This window comes from Xenopus laevis, chromosome 1L (assembly GCF_017654675.1).
Source record: "Xenopus laevis strain J_2021 chromosome 1L, Xenopus_laevis_v10.1, whole genome shotgun sequence".
Taxonomy (NCBI): domain Eukaryota; kingdom Metazoa; phylum Chordata; class Amphibia; order Anura; family Pipidae; genus Xenopus; species Xenopus laevis.
The window spans coordinates 137,022,811-137,047,156 of NC_054371.1; the positions used below are offsets into that span (position 1 = coordinate 137,022,811).

General features: G+C 38.2%; 1 protein-coding gene across 3 annotated transcripts in view; it reads right to left on the reverse strand.

The window, feature by feature from the left end:
- Window positions 1–22,144, reverse strand: part of kdm4c.L (lysine (K)-specific demethylase 4C L homeolog) — a 121,954-nt gene extending 99,810 nt beyond the window's left edge. The window contains exons 1-5 of one of the 3 annotated variants that reach the window (XM_018258140.2): window positions 21,970–22,144; window positions 15,555–15,701; window positions 13,796–13,971; window positions 10,858–10,972; window positions 4,892–5,085 (exon numbers count right to left, since the gene is read on the reverse strand). In XM_018258140.2, the coding sequence (XP_018113629.1) occupies window positions 4,892–5,085; window positions 10,858–10,972; window positions 13,796–13,971; window positions 15,555–15,695 (626 nt within the window). In that variant the 5' untranslated portion in view covers window positions 15,696–15,701; window positions 21,970–22,144. The remainder of the gene's footprint in view (window positions 1–4,891; window positions 5,086–10,857; window positions 10,973–13,795; window positions 13,972–15,554; window positions 15,702–21,969) is intronic. The other 2 variants (XM_018258113.2, XM_018258148.2) reach the window with 2 other exon arrangements.
- Between the last annotated feature and the right edge of the window lie 2,202 nt (window positions 22,145–24,346).

A 24,346-nucleotide genomic window follows, 5' to 3' on the forward strand; every position in this document is an offset into this window, starting at 1 on the left:
ACAGACCATTAACTGGGTTTAGAGCTCCTTTTGGTATTACTAGTATGTAGAGCAGCCCCAAATCTGGGTCAGTATAGATATAATTAAAAGTTAACTTTATATCTACAATAAAATAATTATATCGTATTATAATGTAAAATAAAAATCTATTGCAATTGAAAGAAATTGCTGAATGTCTCCCCTGGAGCAATGCAGCTAACTTGCATGTTCCACCACCATTTTACTTGTTTCCAAGGCATCCGTGACTTGGCCTTGCAATTGCCCAGTGGAGTAAAAAGTTCAAGTTTTACATGTACTGTGCATGCATGAGTATCACATGGCCAGGATTAAGGGTAGGCAGCAGAGGCAGTTGCTTAGGGCGCAAGAGGGGATGGAACAGACCAAATGAACTATAAGTAGAGTGAATACATTTGAAAGTTGCTGGCAGGCTTGTGAGAGCAGTGGCAGGGAACATTTAGCATAGGGCACAAATATATAGCATGTTGAAGCACCAAGATGAAAATACTGCACACAAAGTTGTTAAAGTCAAGTAAGTGAAAACCACTGCAGTATTTGTAGAAACAGTGTGAACGCACTCACTAGCCCTCCTCAGATAGATTGCCTGGTGCACAGTCCTCTGGGGAGACGGCACTCCCCGAAATCCAATGGAGAGAAAGAAAAGGAGGAACCGGCACACGGGAATATAAGCAAATGGGGTTAACCCCTTACGGATTCAACGCCAGGTGAAACGTTGTGTATCATTTGACGTTAAGAAACACGTAAGGGGTTAACCCCGTTTGCTTATGTTCCTGTGTGCCAGTTCCTCCTTTTGTTTCCAACCACTGCAGTATACCATAACTCAAATCTAATAAAAACCAATTTAACCAATAAAAAAAGGTTCCAGTTCCACTAGTTTCGCTAGGCAATTGGCATTTAACAGGTAAACCAGCAATTAACAGCACTGTGGAACTGAACATGCACATTTAAATAAAAACACTAAAACCACAGAAATATAAGTGTTTTATTGGAAATAAACATGAGCATCACTAACCTGGATGAACACTTGCAGAACCTCCAAATCAGTGGGTCACCATATTTACAATATTGGGGGTTCTTCCTTGCAACATGGCCTTAGGTGCCCCCCTACTGCTGGCACAGACCACAGCATCTCTCAGAAACCTTCAATAGCAGGAGTGCCTTAAGCTATTTTGCCATCAGAAAGGATCCACCCCCCACCAGGACTGTGGTGGGAATCAAAAATTATGGGTCTGCTTTTCTACCACAGGCTCTAGTTGTCTTTTCATCACATTGCCTAGACTGCCTTGCTGCCATTCTACTGAGGAAAAGCTAATATGTAGACTAGTTTCATGTACTTTGTCTTTTATTCCACTGTTTATACAAGAAGTAAATCAGGTATTTGTGCACTGCAAAATTCATAAATAGATAGCTGGATAGAGACCTAATGGCACATCACTTTTTGAAATGTGTTCCCTCAGCAGGCAAGATGCACAGTAGTACACACAGCTATTTCAAAATAATTTTACCCTTGAATAAAATCAAAGGCTTGCCTTCAGGAATATTTTTTCAAGCGAGTGTACATCACTTGAATTTTTCAGATGGGAAATCAATAGATTGAACAGATCATGGATGCAGAGTGCTGCCCAAGTAAGAAAATATCAAGAGGATTGGATGCTTGTTTTGTACATTACTGGTAGATAAAGCACTAGTAGAATGCAGTGTTCAACAATAACCATACTGTAGTGCTTAACTTTACAAAGTATAAGTGAAAGCAGCAAATCGGAACTAAATAACTGCTGAATGCAGACAAAGAAAGACATAATGCCAACTCTATTTTATAGAGTCTCACTGGTATTGTCTATCCAGTGAGCTGATAAATGTAGAGTTCCCAGTGCTGTATACATTTGTAGTGAAATGCTGCAAAACCAACATGCATACGGAGAGTTCTGATCTTACTCCATTTATATAGTTCTGATTCAATGGTAAAGCATAAACTGAGATTAATACCTCTTCTTCAGTGTAGTCAATCACAGCTTTGCCTTCACACATGTAAAAATATACTGCAGTTCCCTTCCAGGCATGCCTAGCTGCCAGGGAAAAAACAGCAGGAAAATGACTGCTGCTAACAAGAATTTTAGGGAAATTTTCATTAAAGCAGTGCACAAATGCAACATATAAAGCACACTTTAAAGTACATTAAAATAACTTTGCTAACTGCATAATTCTAAAATAAACAGTCTAGTTTATTATTGAATTATCTTATGTGTGGGAACTGACAAAACAGTTTCTCACATCAGGTTTTTGGAGCATGAAAATGCCACCAACATTTTTCTCAAGTTGTGCAACATTTCCATAGGCTTATGTTGAACTGAAAACTATTATGATATTAGCAATTTTCCCAGAAATGGCATTTTGCCCCAACAACTGTGTTCGAGAACAAATATGGTCAAAACACTGCATGTGTTATTAGCCTTCCAGTTCAGTTGCACTCTGTATTAATGCCTAAGTGTGATAGAGTACTTATAGGAGACCACATGGGCATTGGTCTAGAAAGGAGCAAAAATCCTAAACTTTTCAAGAGAGCAAAAAGCCTAACCTTCACATAGAACTACAACTAAAATGCATATTTCCCTATACTAGCACAATTTTGCTAAAAATATTTATGGGGTACAATAGTTACACACAAAACACCAAAATAGAGCTCCTTTTAGGACATTGGCACACCAGGAATTTTTCAGCCCGCGTAGAAACACAGGCGGAGAAAAGACTGATCTGCAAATGTATGTAAAAATACTGACTACTAAAAAAAGGATGCATTTTTGAGCCAAAATCGTGTGTGCCCCAGTGCAATGAGATCAATGAGTGGGTCAGACTTTCTAGAAATGCAGGCACAGAAAACATTGTGTGCCACAGAGTAAAGTGAAACAGGACACTAGAAGGCAGATTTATCAAAATGTGAGATTAGAGCTCACCACAAAAAAAAAACTCACCTCGTTTGTATTCATTTGTGAATTTTACAGTCGTATTTATGAAATGGTGAATTCTAAACCCTTGTTTTTGAAGATATTTGCACTTGCACAGATATTAAATTACGAATGAAACTGGAAACCAGGGAATGTGTGGTGATTAATCCTCCCACTTTTGTAATGTGCAGTTCTCTAGCACTGCAAAAAATAACAGTGATTTCAGTGGTGTAATTAAAGCCATGGATATAGGTTCTTATTCCCTCTAGATCCTCCAAATGACTTTGTAGTCTGACTCTTCAACAGGTTAGTAGAGTAGCCTTCTCCACTGCAGTAACATGAAATATCACAGAAACCGGAGAGTCTTCAAAATGTGGGTTTATTTTAACACTACATGTTTCGGACCTCTAGGATCCTTCCTCTCGTAACTTGCACCAGAAGAAGGATCCTAGAGGTCCGAAACATGTAGTGCTTTGATAAAATAAACCCACATTTTGAAGACTCTCCGGTTTCTGTGATATTTCGTGTAATTAAAGCCCCTGCAGGGGGGGCAGAGTCCAGAAGGGCCCTAGGGTACAGCCGCCGTCGATTCCGGGTTAGCGGACTGCGCGCACCAGGAAGTGGCATCACGGGCCGCAACCTGGAGTCAGGAAGGAGTGTGGGACTGAAGAGGAGCAGCAGTGGGCGGCCTGGGCGGATCTCTCTAGACCAGTGATCCCCAACCAGTGACTCGTGAGCAACAAGTTGCTCTCCGAACTCAAAGTAAGTGCTTATTTTTGAATTCCAGGCTTGGAGGCAAGTTTTGGTTGCATAAAACCAGGTGTACTGAAAAAAATGAGCCTCTTGTAGGTTGACAGTCCACATACGGGGTAACGAATGGCCAGTCACAGCCATTATTTGGCACCACCCAGTAAAATTTTTCATGCTTGTATTGCTCCCCTTTTACATCTGAATGTTGCTCATGGGTAAAAATTGATTGGGGACCCCTGCTCTTGCTTGTCAAGAAGGGAGGGAGCAGCCAGGGAGAACAAAAGCGAAACACAGGTCAGGGTGCAGGTGGAGCTGCACAAAGGGGAAGGGAAGCAGTGAGATGATTGGAAGGGAGTAAGACCAAGGGAAGGGAAGGAAGAAAAGGAATGGGGAGGTCCGGATAGAGAGGGGAGAAAGTGATTTGCGCTTATTGTTTTGGTGCAGTTTAGAGGCAGCAGCAGTCAGAGACAGTCCTCTGTCCTGATCTGCAGCAGGGGGAAGGCATTTTTTTAAAGCGTTAAATACCTGAGAGTCCAGACTGTGACTGACCTGTGTGTGTAACTTGAATTTTTTGTTATTTTTAATGGTCTGACTGAGATCATGACTGCCAATTTTGGAACAAGAGTGCTGTGTGGCTATCACTGAGGATTGCTAGGTTTAGGCCAATGATCCGGTGGCATAAGACTGGACATAGGGCTAGTTTTAAATTATGGTGAACCACAGAGCCTTCATGATAACTTGTACTGTTGCATGTTCCTACATAGATTAGAACCATTGTTCTACCAGAAGTTTAGTCAGTCTAAATAATTTTATTCAGCACCTATGCGTGTCTCTTGTTGTTCTAATTCAACTTCAGTCAGTTTAAATAATTTTATTCAGCAGCTAGTAGTGTCTCTTGTAGTTCTAATTCAACTTCAGTCAGTCCAAATAATTTCATTCAGCACCTAGTAGTGTCTCTTTTTGTTCCAATTCAACTTGTCTGTCCAAATAATTTATTATTCAGCATTTAGTGTAGTGCCAATTCACTTGTATAATCTAAAAAATGTCAAAAAGCTGTCGTGAATATTTAAGTGGTGCACACAAAAGAAAATCAATATAACTAATATAAGTGGAAGGGGAACTGAAAGTTCCTCGCTGGGGGGGGCACAAACTGTACTTACTGAGGGATTTCAGAAACTCACCATGACTTTGGCTCCCCAAAATGGAGGTAGTTAATGCTGTACAGATCCATGTCTTCAGTATGCCATGCAAACGTCGTCTTCCACATGCCAAAGTAAAGGTAAGGCGTATTGACACCTTCAATGGATATTCCACATTCCTCATCTACAACATCCAGAATGGTCTTAAGTCGGGAAATGTTCCATTCATCAATACCCTAGAAAAGTAAACAATATAGATTAAAGAAAAAAGTATAAAATGTAACTTTACATAGTAAAGATACTGTAGTAATAAAGGTGAAAGAAGACTTAGAACGTAGATGCTAACCAATTGCTCGGGCTTGGGTTGAACCAATATGCGAATAGAAAATAAATAAATAAAACCTGTTCATTAGTTGGTGTTGGATCTAAATTACAAAGACAATTTAGCACATCAGTTGTATATTTAAAGCTCTCTGCATTCAAATCATAATTCACAAGAGTGAATAGCTTCTCAAAAGGCTGCAGGAAGAGCTAGTATGTTCCATGAACTAGACAAAGGGGAGGCATTAGATAAATGTTCTAATTAATACTGACACACAGAGCAATAGCAGAATATTGTTAGTTTGGGATGTACACTAATACAGTCATGTAAGGTTTGATACACTTTACCATGACATTTATTCCATGCTGAGACACCTACAATCTATTTCCTGACCTTTTAGAAATCACAGAAGGCTTCTTATCTCAGGAAATGAATGGTAAGGCATGCAGTGAACGTATCAATATTAAAGTCCCAAATGTATGATGTGAAAGGATACTTTCTTTCTAGTTTACAAGACAGAATTATTTTTAACATCTTAAATAATGTTCAGATTGCAACATAGAAACAAGATGCCTTACCTGGATTTAACCAACAACACCTTAAATAGTGTATAAGAATCTAATTTAAAAAAAAAAACTTATTTTACTTTGACAAGTATTCAGATTATTAACCCATTCTTCTGTTGTACTGCTAACTGTACACAAAATAAAAATCTGTTCAACACTTGAGTTTTTCGAATTTTATCCCCCATATATTCTTAGGAACAAAGATAAAACACTCTAAGAGGCAGATTTATTAAGGGTCAAATTGAATATTCTACTTTTCAAAAAAAAAAAATTTTATGGTCAAAACTCTCGAATTTGAACTGTGAATTAGCCAAACTCAATTTGAGTTTTAATTCGAATTTTGAGATTTAACATACTCTGGCTCGTTAAGAACTTGAATTAGACTATTTGCCACCTAAAACCTGCCGAGTTCACGTATAAGTCAATGGGAGAGGTCCAGGGACCAATTTGGACATGTCAATAGCCTTACTGACATTTGAGGAAAAAACCTTAGTCAAGTTTAGTTGAATTCGATTCGTGTTTTTGAGTCGGTAAAATTCGTGCGAGTTTTAGATATTCAAATTTTTTTATCAAATAACCCCCCAATCGCATTTAGAGTATAGGCATAAACTGCTGACGTCACATCCAAGCATCCAGGAAGCAACAAGCGGCAAGCGGATTGTGGAGGAAATGCTGGTCGGAACCCCAACAGTAACCGCTAGGAAAGACTTGCAGCAGTACGGATTTGCATGGAAAAGTGACTATTTGCCTGTTGTAACTACTAAAATGTGAGTGCAACCAGTTGGTTTTTAATGATATTTAATAAAAAGGGTTTTTACACTATATTTGCGCATTTTTAACCTCTTCCAGCCCAGAAAGAATACCCTACGATTTTATTCTCTACAAATCGTGATGTGCATATGCTAAATCTAAACGTTTGTAAGTACCCATTCAATAGCCACATGTGGTGAATCGTAAAGGGTAACTGCACCAAAGAGTTTATTTTGGTTGTGGAACTACAACTCTCAGTAAATACTACACTATAAAAAAATCCTTTTTCCTTTTTTTCCATCATATTATTTTTTCCCTTGAGCTATGAATTAGCGCTGAACTTTTAAGAAAATTTTGGACTGTTGTTCATCCTCTTTATGCTCCCTCACATCTTCAAATCCTTTTCACCTAAACATGTGCTCAGCCTTAGCTTTCCATTTCCACTCGTCCAGCAGGATATCTAGCTGATATCTGGTCTGGAGGGGCCACATTGACAGTTTTTATTATACTGTGCATAGTTTTTACCATCAATCTAATCAATGATAAGTGCACATAAATATAAATGCAAACAAAACCCCTTTATATTTTAATGTCAATTTGGCCCTTGAAAATGAATGTCCAATACAAATACAGTGTTTGCATGCAAAATGGTATGTAGACAAATTAGCAAGGATTGAAAACAAAAGAGAGAAGGTTTTCTGATGGATTCTCTAGCTATTATCTATGTCTTGTTTTTTTCAGTTCTGTTGCTTGGGGCACTGCCAGTTATATTCATAAATGTTTAGGAAATGAAAGAGCTCCCAGATAGATAGAGCAAGACTGACATTTATTGTGGAAATAAAATTATTTCATTAAAAAAAAAAGTCTAGTTAATAAAACAAATTAAAACAATACTCCTGTATTGTTATCATGAGAAAATACTTTTTAAAGTGTTACCAATTGCCATGGCACCACCTGGTGGAAAAACGTGAGAAAACCACTACTAGCTATGGTTTGTAAAAATCAATTTTTGAGTTCCAAAAAGCAGTTTATAACATAATGTTAACTTAACCACTCTCCAAGTGTAATTTGGTATTCACATTTTCTAATGACTTGTGTGTAATTGTCATATATTAAGATATACATATGTAAATTAGGTAGCCCTTCACGCATTTCAAATCAAGTTTGGATGGTAAAGTTTGCTATATTCTGACGAATATTACAGCAGGGATTATGAAAAATGTACACAAATGTAGGCACTGGTAGTGATCTTCTGATTTAGAGTTAATTTTAATTCTATAACAATGCAACTAGTAAGTTCAATTGTCTCTCTATTTCCTCGATGATTTTTGTAAACTCGTGGTCCAAGAAAGTATAAAACTGCAATCAGGACTGATCTCTGGCAGCCAATGACAATCGCTTTTTCAGTCATGGCTGGACAGCTGCCTGCTTTTCATAAACAGTGGTGTCGTTCTGTTCCATAAATCAATAGCCAGCAGTCAGGTTTGATTAGTCTACTGTATTGAGAATAATAAAAATATATTTATATTCTGCAGCACTGGTGTACTACTACATCCATGATTATACATTTCATCTGTAATGTGCCAAATTATATTAAGCATAAGAAGTTTCTGCATTTTGACAACTTGGCCAATGATTTGGAATACTATGAATATTATCCTATTTTAAGCACTAACAGTAGTCCTTACAAGTGTTTTTGGGTGAAGTGAGAATTCATGAGCAATCGCAAAGTGATATTTCTATGACTGCCATAAGCAAGTTTCTAGTTCATTTAAATCGGAAGCAACTTAAAGTAGGAAATGGTGCTTGGACCACAACTATTTGTACGTTGTGCGTGATGCAAACTAAGATATAATTAATCCTTACTGAAGCAAAACTAGCCTATTGGGTTTATTTAAAGGGGAACTCAGGCTTCCAAACCAAAAGAGGCCCACATAACACAGAAACCCCTAATATATCCATCACCCATTATAGGTTTCTTCAAAAAGTATGAATAAATGCTATTTTCTATGCTGAAATCTATGCTGGAGGATGCAGGCTGAAGACAGCTGGCTGTTGATACAAAGTAACAGTAGTTAGCCAGCTCAGCAATGTAGTCATTGAGACCAGAAGAAGAGCAGGGGGCTAGGCTTAGGGAACTGTTCCAAACCATTACAAACCATGAAAAATCTGCATATTTTTTAATTGATGTATATTGCAAAGTTGCTTGAAATTGTGCTAAAGTTATGTTTTTATGGAGTTCCCCTTTAAATAGACAAAGTATGAAGATCAAAATTACAGAAAAATCCATTATCTGGAAAACCCCAAGTCCAAGCATTCTGTATAAAAGGTCCCATACCTGTATAACAAATACATCTGAAGCAGACGTGTATTAAAATATAATGCAAATTAAATAAAACCCAATGAAATCTGAAAAAAAGGTTGCCAAGAACATGGTCCTTGAGCGAATGCCAAATGATGATGTATTCACTTACCTTTAATTCTCTTTAGGCTGTGGTGTCCTACTTCTTTCCCAATATTTAAAAAGTAATGAAAGTGATACTATGACTATTTAAGGGTTTCTCAAATTTAAAATAAATTTTAAAATGTAAATAAAATGAGCGTATAAGAATATTTAAAAATCCTCTCATTAAGCACCTTAATTTGTCTTACTTGTAAAAGGATGGATTTGCTTGACTGTAAACACATCATTTAGGAGGTTTCTTATTTGCATTCAACTGCCATAGATCCAGAAGCAGGCCAGTTTTCTTCAGTGGGTTTCATGTGAAAACTCGATCAATTCGAGTATTCAAGCTTTTCACCCTGACTACACCAATTAGAGTTTTTTCCATTCAAATGTATTCTTAAATCAGAAAACATTTTAGTTGTGAGTTTATTCGAGGTATAAAAAAACCTCACAAACCTTTAAAACTCGACCTTTGATAAATAACCCCCTCAATCTGGCATTTGGTTGGGCGAACTACTATCTTAAAATATTCTTTTTTTTTTTTTTTAAAAAAAAAAAAAAAAGCCCCACACACTCTTTTAGGACTATCTCATAACAGGTCTATGGAGGTAGTAAGCAGTTAAAAACTTTCTATATGCATATCATAAATATATATTCCACCACTTTAATTAAGGGGTGGTTCACCTTTACGTTAACTTATAGGGGCATATTTATCAATTTGAATAGAAAAAAACTTCGAAATTCTAACTCAAAAAGAAGACCAACCAAAATGAAGTCTAAGCTTTTTTGGGACGAATAGGTCAGTTTTCGATAGAATAGGTTCATATAGGCCGAATTCTAATAGTTCGCATCGAATTAATAGAGCAATCGATCGACTTCGATTCAAAGTTTTTCCCAAAAAAAGCTTTGATTTTTCAAAGTCCACCAATTGACTCCAAATAGGTTCTAAAAGGTCCCCCATAGGCTAAAACAGCAATTCATCAGGTTTTAGATGGCGAATGGTCGAAGTCGAATTTTTAAAGAGACAGTACATGATAAATTTCGATATTCTAATTTTTCGAATTTTTTCAAATTCAAATCGAATTTGGACTATTCCCAAGTCGAAGTACACAAAAAATAGCTTGAAATTCAATTTTTTTTTTTTTTCATTCGAAAGTTCACCTCGACCTTTGATAAATCTGACTGTGTCTCTTGACTCCATCTAAAAAACAAATGCTACATGCTAAGGCTACAAATGTATTGTTATTGCTACTTTTTATTACTCATCTTTCTATTCAGGCCTTCTCATATTCATATTCCAGTGGCTCAGCCAAATTAGTGCATGGTTGCTAGGGTAATTTGGACCCTAGCAACCAGATAACTGAAATTGCAAACTGGAGAGCTGCTGAATAAAAAGTTAAATAGCTCAAAAACAAACAAATAAAAAATAAAAACCAATTGCAAATTGTCTCAGAATAGCACTCTCTACATCATACTAAAAGTTAACTCAAAGGGGAACAACCCCTTTAAGTGTAATGTTAAATTTGAAAACTTTGATTGCCGAGGGATTCAAACCTTTTTAAGTTTCTGTGAAGTACAACCACAACTCAATGCACCCTTTAAAAGCATTATGTTGTTGAAGCATGTAGTTAAGAGAAACTAACTAATAAGCTGACTGGTTTCTGGGTATATGGAAGGACTACTTTGAAGCTTAAAAAGCTCCCTTTTCATACAAGCAGAATAAAAAGCGGAACAACGCTTAAGAGTAAACAAAAATTTTGAGTGGGCTAGTAGCAATGTGTTTTAAAAACATTTTAGCAGAAAACTTTTCTATGCTTTTTAACCCAAATCCTAACTCAACATGTTTTATGAATGAAAAACTAATGGGGTATTTAAAAAATAAATCAGAATTTAAAATTTCTAAGTCACTACAATTTTAACTTACTTTTTCATAGAGGCTTCCATTAACATCTGCTCCATATATTGGCGGAACAAATGTTACATTTTTCCAGTACTTGCGTTCCAGATCCTCGTAATCAATGTACGTCGGAGTACAATACCTGAAACAAATATGGTATTGTTTAGAAAAGTTCTCTATCCTATATATAACATTTATTAGATGAATAAGCTCCCTTTCATACACACAGACGTGTCTAAAACATGCTTTGGCATTTGTCTATTGCAACTGGTTAGAAAAGTTAAACAGCTTGTGTAAGTAAGGGCAGGACTACACGACGCGCTTGGATCCGACACGTCGCAACGCGACTAAACGCATGCGACGTGTCAGATGTTTTACATAAAACGAAAGTGAAGGAGAAATCGCATGTTACAACTACATTGATCCACACGCTGCGTTTTGATCCGATAGTTGGACCAATGTAGTTATAACATGCAATTTCTCCTTCATTTCCATCTTATGTAAAACATCCGACACGTCGCATGCGTTTAGTCGCATTGCGACATGTCGGGTCCAAGCGTGTCATGTAGTCCTGCTCTAAAAAGTCAACAGGCAAACATACAACCCTGCTGAAAGACATAGCTGTGTGAAAAGAAAAGTATACAGCCTTTTTGACTGCATTTGTTCAATGCATAAACACCATCTGCACTTTCAGAAATAAATATAAATGTATCACAGACATACCTAATTCCACGAATTAAAAGAGAAACTACAATAGTCAAAATGTGATTGCCTTCACCCTGATTAGGTTCACAAATTAATGCAACCCCTCCCTCATCTTGTGCAGTGGGAAGTGATGGATTCTGGGACCATAGCGGGTGTTGCACAGATTTTCTGAAAAGAGAAGGGACTTCAAGTTCCCAAATCCATCACTTCACAACAAACTAGGTAAGGGAGGGGTTGAATTACACTGTGATCCTAAAGGATGTTGGGAAATGGCTCGTTGAGTAACGTGACTTTCTTTCAATATGTGAAGGCAGATAGATGCAAGTAATGTTAAAAAGGGGTGTATATTTTCCCTTTAATTTCAATCACCTGGACTACACACACACACACATATATATATTTATTATATGTATGTATATTTTCATATATATTTTTTCAGTGTTTAGAGCCCTATATTTTGTTAAACACACAAGTCAAGTCACACTAACAAGCGGACAATCTCGATTTTCCGTGGATAATAGCTCCAACTATCTGCCTCTTGAGGGTCTTAGAGGAGATAATCCCAACCAAGCATGCTAGACTTTGCTATTGCATTCTTCTTTTTTATGCAAAAAAACTGTAGCACTCCACTGGATGGGTAACTCCCCACCTTCTCTTAGTGCTTGGATACAACTGGTCAATAGTACAGTACCGCTCTATAAACTTACCTATGAAGTTAGAGGAGCACCAACTAAATTTGACAAGATCTGAGGCCCATGGAGTGATATTGACCCGAGCTCTACTCCCCCTTAGGAAGCTTGAATCAAAAAAACCTTTCCACACTAAGGGGCAAATTCACTAAGATGCGAAGTTGCGCCAGGCGCAACTTCGCCGCACTTCGGCAGGCGTAGTTTCGCCAGCGCTCCGCAAATTCACTAAAATCCGAAGTTGCGCTCAGGGGTAGCGTAAGTTTGCGAAGTTGCGCTAGCGTTGATTCGCTATGTAAAGCGAAGTTACGCTAGCGAAGGCTAATTTGCATACGGCGCCAAATTCAAATTTCAATGGAGGAATACGTATCAGCACTACAAATGCCTAGAAAACCTTCAAATCATCAAATAAAAATTTTATTTTGCCCTACACATGTGCCCACTGTTTAGGTAAGTTGCCATGAGTCAGGAAATGTAGGGGGGAAGGAGCGGAGCCCCTAAAAATTTTTCGATCTTTTTCAGCCTATCACCCATATTGTAGAAAACACGCCAGCGTTTTTTGGGACTTAGAAAAAATGTTGACTTTTTTTGAAAAAATCCATATCTACTCTATTGCGCTTCGCCAGGTCTGAGGTGGCGAAGTAAGTCTATCGTAAAAGTTAGCGTTCAGTACACTGCGCAAGTTAGTGAATTTGCGTAGTTACGTCGCTAGCGAAAATTCGCCTGGCGTAAGGGTGCGAAGTAACACTAGCGAAACTACGCCAGCATTCGTTAGTGAATTTGCGCAGTAACGAAAATGGCAAACGCTAGCGAATTAACGCTAGCGTTCGGCGCTTCGGCGCTTAGTGAATTTGCCCCTTAGGCGGTGAAGGGTTAGCCTACCCCTGAATACCCCAAGGACCAAAACCAGCCCTTAAGCTCCAACATAAAAACTATGTTTTGGCGTAACCATCCACACCCCGCGTAACATCTGTCATACTATGCTTTGTGTCAACTTATACCTCATACCCGATTGTTTAATCTTATATGGATTAGTCTGCTTAATTGTCTGTTTTGGATGTATAAAATAAAACTTACCTTTTAAAAAAAAAAAAAAAAGTGGAACAACACAAACATTTAGTCAGAAAAACAAATGTATAGTAAAAATCTGCTTGCATGTTAAGGGTTTAAACCATTGCAAATTTTTATTAATGTATATTGGAAAGTTGCTTGAAATTGTATTTTCTTTCATTATGGGAAAAAAAGTTTTTGGGCAGAGGCCCCCTTTAAAAAAAGACTACCAAAATAAACATTCAATGAGATGGGAGAAGTTAAACAAAAAGTAGAGTAATTTTAGTTGTTTATAGCAGTTATTAATTTTCCATGCTATACAAAAGCTGGATTTGTTTCAAAAGAGTAACAGCAACTCTTAACCTTGCTGGCTTCTAGTAACACACATATTTAAGCGATTATGACTACTTTGACTTCTGACTAGCCAGAAAGCAGCAATATTAATTAGATAAAAAATTACACCATCAACCATTCCTCAGCACATACTATAAACAAACACAGACGTTTTATACAAGCATACAAACCTGCCACTGTTGGCCATATGCCTGAACTCCTTTACAGTCATTGGTTTCTTCTGAATATTATACTGAGTGAAAAGGCCAGACTGGCCAGTAACCATCTGCTGAATTGGCGCAGGAATCACAAGACCATCTATGTCATCATAGTGTCTCTTGGGCTTCCATTCCTTTGGTGGGATCACCTGAAAAAAATCAAATTAACAAAAATTGGGCCATACAAAATATTTTTTTTCATATTTGGAAGGATCAGCACCCACTGGTTCTGTGCTTAATTTTGAGGATGCAAAATCACTATGAATCACTATTTTGCTGCCCTCATAGCTATTCTTGCAGAATTATATTATTGATATCTGCACTGCGATCTAGTGGCCACTCTCACTGAGGCAGTTATAAAAAATAGGTAAAGGGATACTGTCATGGGAAAAAAAGTTTTTTTCAAAACACATCAGTTAATAGTGCTGCTCCAGCAGAACTCTGCACATAAATCTGTTTCTCAAAAGAGCAAACAGATGTATTTATATTTAATTTTGAAATCTGACATGGGGCTGCCCCAAGTCATGTGACTTGTGCTCTGACTTCAGTCACGCTTTACTGCAAGTTGGAGTTATATCATCCCTCTCCCTTCCCCCCCCCAGCAGCCTCCAACAGAGCAATGGGAAGGTAACGAGATAGCAGCTCCCTAACACAAGATAACAGCTGCCTGGTAGATCTAAGAACAACACTCAATAGAAAAAGCCAAGTCCCACTCACATGCGTCACTCCGTGAATTGATGTAGTAAAAAAGTATTTATTTAAGCAAAAACATCACAGCAAAGCCGTCTGCTTTGCTGGGATGTTTTTGCTTAAATAAATACTTTTTTGCAATATTTGCCTCCCTGAGCTGAAGGTCTGGGGCTTGAGCACCTGGACCCCTGTCCTTTTGGGTAAGTTCACCCCATTTTTCACTGCATATGCAACTGAACACCCCCTTTTTATAAGCTTATATGTAGACGCAGTTATATCTGTTTTTCATATGTTTACATTGATTTGCGGTTATCTGTATTGTATTTCACTTTTGCAGAATAAGAAAGTTAGAATCCACCAGTAAATTTACAAGGAATTAATTTCTTTTATTTACTGAAGATTCTAGCTATTGTTTAGCAGATTCTCTAGCTGCACACATACAGTACAGTGCTATGAGAGCAGTACAGCTATGAATTGGTTCTGAACAAAAGTAGGGGGGAGGGTTCCCCCATCCTCTAAAAGGATTATACCTCAAGGCTTTTAGCCACCACCGACAACCTCTTGGACCAGTTTGGCCTGAAAGCCAAGAGAGGAGAAGGTTGCAGAAGAGTGACTGTAATCTTATCAGTTAGGTGCAGTAACTGAGGCAGCACTCAATGAATATTTTGTTCATCCTGTGCAGTATACTGTTTTTCCCAATGTTCTGTTAGGCCAGAGACACACGCAAAGATTCAGGGAGATTTCGTCGCCCATTGACAAATTGCCTCTTCTTAGGGTGACTAATAACCCCAAACTGCCTTCCCGCCAGCTAGACTCTAAATCGCCGGCAGGATGGCACTCTGAGCACTTCTCGTGAGGCAACTTCGGTGAGATTAGTCGCCTAAAGAAGAGGCAATTTGGCAAATTAATCTCCCAGAATCTTCATGTGTGTCTCTGCCCTTAGGGTCATTAACCCTTCGGTGATTGCCTGCCGGCAACTGCTAGAGTGGGCCCAACAACAACACTGACTTCTTAAAAACATTATATCCACTAAAGTACTTACCTTTGCCAGCCCTGCTCGATGAGCACCTTTAGATTCCATGTATATCAGATATTTGTTAAAGTCTTTGAACTCCTCGAAAGTTGGTCTAAATGTCATAATTTTACAGGTAGGATTCTGCTCGTCTGAGTCAGATGAAGCCATCTTTTTCTATAAAACAATAAAATAAATACTTGAATAAAAATGTAGACGCTACAATAAAAACATAAGAATCATAAATAACTACTTAGGTTTGATGCAAATGTATGTACTTATGCATTTATATGTATTATATATGTGTAATTGTTATTTAGCTTTTTGTTCAGCAGTTCTCCAGTTTGCAATTTCAACAATCTGGTTGCTAGGGTCCAACTATGCATTGATTTGAATAAGAGACTTGAATTGGAGAGGGCCTGAATAGAAAGATGAGTACTACAAAGTAGTAATATCATAGTCATAGACTAACAGAGATGTTCTTATGTGGTCAGTGACCCCCATTTGAAGGTTACTTAGAATAAGCTATTCTAGAACCTACTTACGGTTTACATAAAAGTAAACCACTCCTTTATAGCTAAAAATGTCCTGCAAACAACTTGTTTGATAATGCATGCGAGTTACTGGCATTTTGAAAAAAACCCCAACACACTTCCTGAATTAAAGCAGAAGTTCACCTTTTAATTACCTTTTTTTCATATTATAGTTTAACCAATAAGCAAGTATTACATCTGTGCTGGAGTCTATGTATACTCATCTATGCAAGTGTCTTAGAAGTGCTAGGGTGCTAGGGTCTAAGTTAACCTCACAACCATGCATTTATTTGAATAAGAGACTGGAATATGAATAGGAGAGGGCCTGAATAGAAAGATTGATAAAAAAAAAAGTAGCAATAACAATAAATGTGTAGGTTTCCAGAGAATTTGTTTTCGATGGGGTCAGTGACTCCCATTTGAAAGCTGGAAAAAGTCAGAAGAAAAAGGCAAATAATTCAAAAACTATACAAAACAAATAATGAAGACCAATTAAGAACATAATAAACGTTAGTTTGAAGGAGAACAACCACTTTACATTCATTAAAAAAAGTTTGGTTTAAAGCCATTTGTACACGTAATTGTTACTGATAGAAGCATCTGTCTGTATACACTTGCATTCGTAGCTCTGACTTCTGAAACAATGTTGCAAACCAGCTGATTAAAGCAATTCAAAAGACCTGACCTGTTACATTGTGAATTCTGCCCCTTGACCCATTAGAAACGGGTTTCTGTGCTAGGTCTTTAAGTTGCCACAAACTAGGGCTCTTTTAAACAAGCCTTTAAATGAAATCTTGTTGAAAGGGGTATTTGAAAAATATGATCAGACAAATAATCAAACTGGATGTTAGAAATCCTGTTTCCAAAGAACATATATTTCTGTCAGATCTAACAAGATATTTATAATATCAGAACAGAACTTCAAATGGTTTATGTACTGTATACTAGTCAGATACAACACTATAGGTTTAAATGGAGTAAGCTGAAATATCTGATTATACTGGACTGGATGAAAATTGTGTAAAGAACATATTTTTAATTTTTTGTGAATTTGTGGGCTACATATTGATAGACAGCTAGTTCTCTGTGTAGACTTAGGGGTTATTTATCATAGGTCGAATGTAAGAGTTTTTTATATCTTGATTGAACTCACAACTTGAATGGTATCTTAAAACTCAAAGGGAAAAAACTTGAACTTGGGAGTTGCGAAATATAGCATTGTCATTCTGTTACTGACACTTTACCATCAATTGGATTATTCCAATTTGGCCCAACATGTGGGTGGCTTAATCAGGCTTAGACAAATTCATTTAATGACCTCTCCAAGCAAGCGGATATTGCAGTGTATGGCCAGCTTAAAGGAGAAACAAACCCTTAATAAAAAAAACCCTACACCCTACCCTACATAGACCGCCCTCCCTCCTCCCCCCAGCCTAGCTGCTACCCTGGGCAAATGCCCCTAACTCTTTCCTTACCCCTCCGTGCAATTTTGTCAAGCTGAGTTCACAGATAGCCATCTTCAGCCAATTAGGCAATCTTTGGAATGAGACCAGCGCTTCAGCAATCTTCGTAAGTTTCAGCACATGCGCAGTTGTTGCTCCGTTGGCCTTATTTCGAAGTTTACCAAAGAGAAGAAGATGGCTGCCGTGAACTCCACTGGGCAGAATCTGCATGGAGGGGTAAGTAAAGATTTAGGGGCATTTGCCTGGGGTAGCAGCTAGGCTGGGGGGTAGGGTTTTTTTTTATTAAGGGTTTCTTTCTCCTTTAACTGTATTAAGCTGTATTCAGTTGTGCATTCACTGGATTTGCATAAGAGACCAAACAACACACAGTTGATTTTTAATTTAAAGAGTATTTGGGTTTTTGGGGTTTTTTTTTTTTTTAAAACCACAGTCTAGTAAGGTTCAAGGGTATCTGCTCTCTGGATTTACATTTTTGACTTTCACAAAGCTAGCCAGCATTATACCCACACACACATTATTCTGCGCTAATGCAGCCATCTTTATTAGGCAAATCAGTACCGTTGGCATGTACATATAGTAATGTGAGTCAGTCCATCAGATAAAATAGCCAGCGTGCTAGGCTGTGCTTTACATTCAAGAGAAATAAAAATGTTCATGTGAACAGAGAGTGGACAAACTGATTATTAAAGGAAAACTATACCCCCCAAACAATGTAGGTCTCTATTAAAAGATACTGAGTAAAACAGCTCATGTGTAAAACCCTGCTTCATGTAAATTAACCATTATCATAATAATATACTTTTTTAGTAGTATGTGCCATTGGGTAATCATAAATAGAAAATTGCCATTTTAAAAAATAAGGGCCGCCCCCTGAGATCGTAAGATTCACTGTGCACACATACAAACCACATGTAAGGTCACATGAGCCAATTAACAGACAGAGTTCTGCCTTTTGCTTCCTCACTTCTTCCTGTTACAGTTAGAGTTGTAGTATTTCTGGTCAGGTGATCTCTGAGGCAGCACAGATAGAGTCACGAAATGGTGGTTCAAGGCAAGAGATGTAAAAGGGCAATATTTATGTAAATATATATTCCAGTTTGGTAAGATTCTTTAATATGCCACTTAATATGATATGAACTATCTGTTGCTTAAGTGTTCATTTTGGGGGTATAGTTTTCCTTTAAAGAAGGGGCTTAAAGAAAGGTGGGCTTAAAGAAATACTGACACCAGAAATTATGCCTTTTTTACATCATATCATAAATTTGACTTTGCATGCTACCTATAATATTTTGCCATAAAGTATTTGCCCAATGCTTTTTTTTCTGACTCCCTGTGATTGTCTATAAGGGTCTGCCACATTTGTCCTTTAGCAAATCTCTAACGGACAGCCTGAGGTGGGACAGTCAGATTGGCAATACTGTCAGGTTTAGGAACTTCAACTAAAAATTACTTTGCAAAAAACAAACCTCTCAGCAAAAAATAATCAGCATGACCTATAGGTAACTTTTAATGTACATTCATATTTTAAAAAGTAGTTCTTTAGTGTCAATATCACTTTAAAGCAGTAACTAACAGGTAGAATGAGGACAGGAGTGAGAGGGACTGCGGTTCAAATATATAGATAAATTAATATTGTAATTCAAATATTATAGATATTTATAGCTATACAAATATATAGAGGAGTGAGGAGGCATATGGATTTTAGAAACAGATGTGATTGAGGAGTAAATCAGAAGAGTGAAACTATCAATATAAATATGAGAAGTGAATAGAGTTAAAAGATTCAATGAGACAGTGGGACAAGGAACTGAAGGGGTCAATCTGCTTTGTGGAAATTTTCCTAGAGAAAATGGCTGTAGGCAAACTAACACCCAACTTTTAATAATGTGAAAATAAGTATTTACACATCTGTCTATACACAAGTTAATTTATACTCTCTATAACACACACTTTGTCAGATGCCCATCTGCTCTGATTTTCTTCTTCTTCACACAGGGGAGGAACCGGAAGCTTACTGAGGGAAGGGGCAGAGCTAAGACAGAGCCGCATAAGTATAGCAAACTTAGCTAAATAGTGCCCTAAGGAGCTGCCTACCCCTAGTTCCGGCCCTGTAGGAGTCTATGGCAGAGGTCCAATGAACCATTCAAAGATGTTAATAGCCTGCATGATGTTCAAGGGACTGTCTGCCAAAATCTTGAAAAGTTTTTTTTTAACCTGAAAATGTGAGTTTTGACCATAAAAACAACTAAAATTTTCATGGAAAGCACGAATCAAACATTAATAAATCTGCTTCTTAGAGTGAGAAATGAAATAAGAGATTCAAGAGATTGTTTAGGTATAGTCAGTAAATCATTACGATCTGTTAGTTTTTAACAAGAAATTTGAGCAGATGGAATAACCCATCTGTATTAAAATGTTTCTCACTACGAATTACTTGTACTATGTATATTTGGACTTCCTTAGTTGCCATACCTATGTTCACTTTGTGTAGACCTCACCATCCACGGGTTTGTCAATTTAACCCACCAAGCATGTCTGTATCAGCGATGGGAGTAGATAATGGTAGGGGTGGAATATGATATGTGGCATGTGCACTATGAAAATGGAGGCAATTAGCAGCATAAAATTTGCACAATGTGAATAGAAAGGTATGAAAAGTGTTATTACTATTATTGTTCAGAGAGCTACCTACTGAAGTGGTAACTGTGAAAGGCTTCACTCATTTAAAGGGGTGGTTCACCTTCAAACAACTAGTTGTTTTCAGATGGATCACTAGAATTAATGACTTTTTCCTATGACTTTCTATTTTCTGTGTGTGACCGTTTTTCTAATATTGAAGTGTAAAGTGTCATTTTTCACCTTCTGAAGCAGCTCTGGGAGGGGGCGTCGCCGACCCTGTAAACTGTTTTAAATGGATACATTTAGTTGATACATGTCTTATCTGTATCACTGAGGAGTAGAATCCCGGAGTTTCATTACAGGCAGCTGTTAGAATTGATACAATAGTTGCTAATACTCCAGAGATGCTGCTGAGAAATGTATCAACTCAATGTTACAAAATTGTAACAGTTTAGTCTGCGCCTAAATTACTAAGCTGCCAGACTCAAACACCAGAGACATGAAAAAAACTTTAAACTTAGATTTTGGAAAAACAGTAAAAAATAAATAATGGAAAGTAATTGAAAAAAGTCTTTATTTCTGGGGAACAATCTAAAAGCAACTGAATTGAAAAAAAGTTTTGGAAGGTGAACAACCCCTTTAATGAATTTGTAAAGTGTGATATGCACCACTAAGACCCAAGGATGTGGTTTAAACTACAAACAACAAAATGATCGAGAATGCATCTAAACAGAAAGCAAGGCAGTATAAAATAAAAATAATAATCACCCAGTCTCTTACCCAGTCCATACAATAGGTTACTGGTGTACCTTGCAGGTTCAGGAGAGACAGGATATAAATCCAATCATCAAAATAAAACAAATTCTAAGTTGTTGTTTAGTTCAATGAAGTCAATAAGATACTATATGTAAACATTACGGTTAAATTCCCCTTGTGAAGTGGAAGTGCAAAAAAATAATTGTGTGGGGGTTTTTTTGTTTTTTTTTAAGCAGGGTTAAGTTTACAGAACAGAGGCCATGGTATCTGCATACCCACAGTGTCACAGATGATAAAGCGTATGTGTAATTCTGACAGATGCACCACATTCAGTGGAACATCTGAGTACAGAATCTACAATCTAAGGTACAGACGTGCAACTTGTAACTCAGCAACAGCTAAAGAGTCACAGTTTGCATTTAAAGGACAGCTTTCTCTGGGTACTGCATGTTCCAATTTTGCAAAGGCTGAAAAAAAAAAAAAAAAAAAACCAGACCTAAAATAATAGATCACAGACATAAGCGCTCTAGTAATCGATACAGATGCTGTAATACCAATACCAGTAGTCAGTGGTGTAACTAAATATTACTGGGCCCCACAGCAAATTATACACACAGTTCTTGCTGTGCCAGTTTGTTTTTCATTGATCTTCAGCTATTCTGGCCAAAATCAAATGACTTCCCCAAATGCCAGGGGGAACTTTACTTTCTGCCAGTATCAAACATGGCGGAATTGAAACAGGAACAGCTCCACCTGCCCAATCCCTTCATGCCATTATATGTAAATAGAAAACACCCATAAATAAATTGTATTTACACGCAAGCAGTCACACGACTGTGTGACAGATATAATAATAATAATACCACTATGCAGAGACACACAAGGAAATCACGTTACCGCACTGCTATGAACACAAGGTTACCAAGAAGTGGCGTGGGAATGTCTAGGCAAATATCTGTAAATGTGGGCGCACTGAATTATACTGAAATACAGCGCCCCGTCAGGACTCCTCCGAATGTCGCCGAGCGCGCCCCAACTAAGAAATACACAACACAATGACTGATACACGAGTACCTCTGATTCAAGGCCCTTTATCCTAGCAAAGGCCTTTCCGTTTCAACCGCAACAAGTCCCTGCCGTCTTTACAGCTGCTACCCAAGGGCTGAGCTTGATGACGTTGCCCGGTCCGCAGAGGGTTAAGGAGGTGGGGGAAGCGCGTCATTGAGAGCGTTCGCGTTCTAGGCGTGTTAGTATTGTTTGGCGACAGATTTCCGAGGGTAAAAATCACTGCCAATGAATGTAACCGCTGCATTGGGAAACCGCGCACTAGCTGCTATTGGTTGTGTAGCTAATGTTGTCTTATAGTGTTTCCAAGCGTGGTCTAGTATAGGTGTCTTTGTTTTATTTTTCCATTTGTATTTGGGCTATAATAAATCCCCTGAAAACACGCTCCATTGTTTTTTTTTTATGGCTCAGACAATTGTTTTTGCTTAATTTTTTTTTCTCGCCTTCTGGAAACATATGGGGCATGTTTTTATCCACTTATATCCCCCGGGGAATGAAAATTACAGCTGAGGAATACACAGCTCTAAGATAACCTAAATCCTTTTTTTTCCTGCAGAACCCTTATCTCCTCTGTTACTTACTGAAGGGAAACTATGCTCCCTGTGTGTGCCATACTCTGTCTGCCCTATGCTCCCTGTGTGTGCCATACTTTGGCTGACCTATGGTCCCTGTGTGTGCTATACTCTGCCTGCCCTGTGCTCTGTGTCATACTATGCCCACCCTGTGCTCATTGTTTCTGCCATAGTCTGCCTGTCCTATGGTCCCTGTGTGTGCCATACTCTGCCTGCCCTATGCTCCATGTGTGTGCCATATCATGCTTGCCCTACAATACCTGTGGGACAGCAGCCTTGTAGAGTTTTGTTCTGGGGGTTTGTTAGCATTTGGAATTTGTTGTTAGGGGGCTCTAGGGTGTTTAATTATGTGCTGGGGGGTGCTGTGTTATCCACAGGGGAGGAGGAAGCACATGAATTTAAGGGTATGTTTTAACATGACATATTTTTATATATGAGTAATGAGTGATATGCCTGCTGTGAGCACCAACCATTTGTTTTGTTTTTTGTGGTAACATAGGTGTGGTTTACAGTGGGTGTGGTTTAAAAAGGGGAGTGGTCAACACTGACATAGGCCATGTAGACCAGAAAATACCAACCATCGAAGTTGGAAGTTGGACAGCACTGACGTCGATGTCACAAGTGCTTCCCAGATGTTATTATGGCGCCCCTCAGTAAGGAGAATACAGCATTTATGGATGAGGATTTGAAAAACAATTGGACTTTGTTTGGTGCTCATTCCCATCAGATTGTGTAGTGAATTGTATGAGTTGCATCAGTTGAGGGGTATTGGCCACTAGAGGTTGTATAGCGTCAGCAGCGACACAGAAAATAGGACATCTACTTGGCCTTTTTAATGGGCCCACAGACAGTGTTGGACCCCTTTCCATGCCCCTTGCCCTAGCTGGTTGGGCAGCACATGGGGTGGTGGTAGAGGTTCAGAAGAGGGCCCAGGGAGCAAACCTTAATCAGACCCGGCATGCTGTGCCTGCAGCAGGGCTGCCAGCAGAGCATTTGTGCACCAGTCATCACTTTCCTGACGTTCACGATGTTGACGCTCTCTCTCCAGCCTACTTTGGTGCAGCTCACCAATAAGGTCTTGCCTCAACGCAGCCAATTCCCGTCTCAGGTCAACTGGGTGGCCATCAATACAGGCCATCCAGCACCTTTGGCAGAAATGTTAGCTGCGTTGCTGCACTATTGTAAGCTGGAGTGTGTTAGGCAAGCTCGCGAATGCCCGTGCAATCCGAGATGGACCCTCCACAGCTGATAATTACATTTCTTGGCATTGATCCTGGCCACTTTCCCCAGCAGCAGCAACTGTCACAGCAGTATCTACAGAAACAAAACTTTTATTAAAACTGTAGCTGGACTATAATTTTTCAAAAAGGTAAGCAGATTGCAATTCTTGAACGTGCTTGAACAAAATTCCAAGCACTGCTGTTTTATTTCTGTTTCTGAAAAGAGCTTCTACCTTGAGCTTAGATTTTATAATTTAGAGAAAACCATGGTGTGAAGTAGTGCTGGGCAAATCGGACCCCTTTTGCTTTGACTAAAAACATGGAAAAAATCATATTCAAAGTCAATGGGTGACAATTTTTTTCACTCATTGGAGTCTATTTTTTGTGGCAAAAAAAATCTCTCATTACTAGAGCTAAGTCAGTTATCAATATTTTTGTATTATCTCAAGCGGAGTGCAGAGATCTGCACCTAGAGGCACAATGTTCCACACAGTGGTCAAATTAAATAAAAAATGCCCACTTGTTGACTTATTCTAAAATTTGCACACTGCATTTGCATTGGTAATTAGCCCTTATTGTCTCCTCACACCCTCC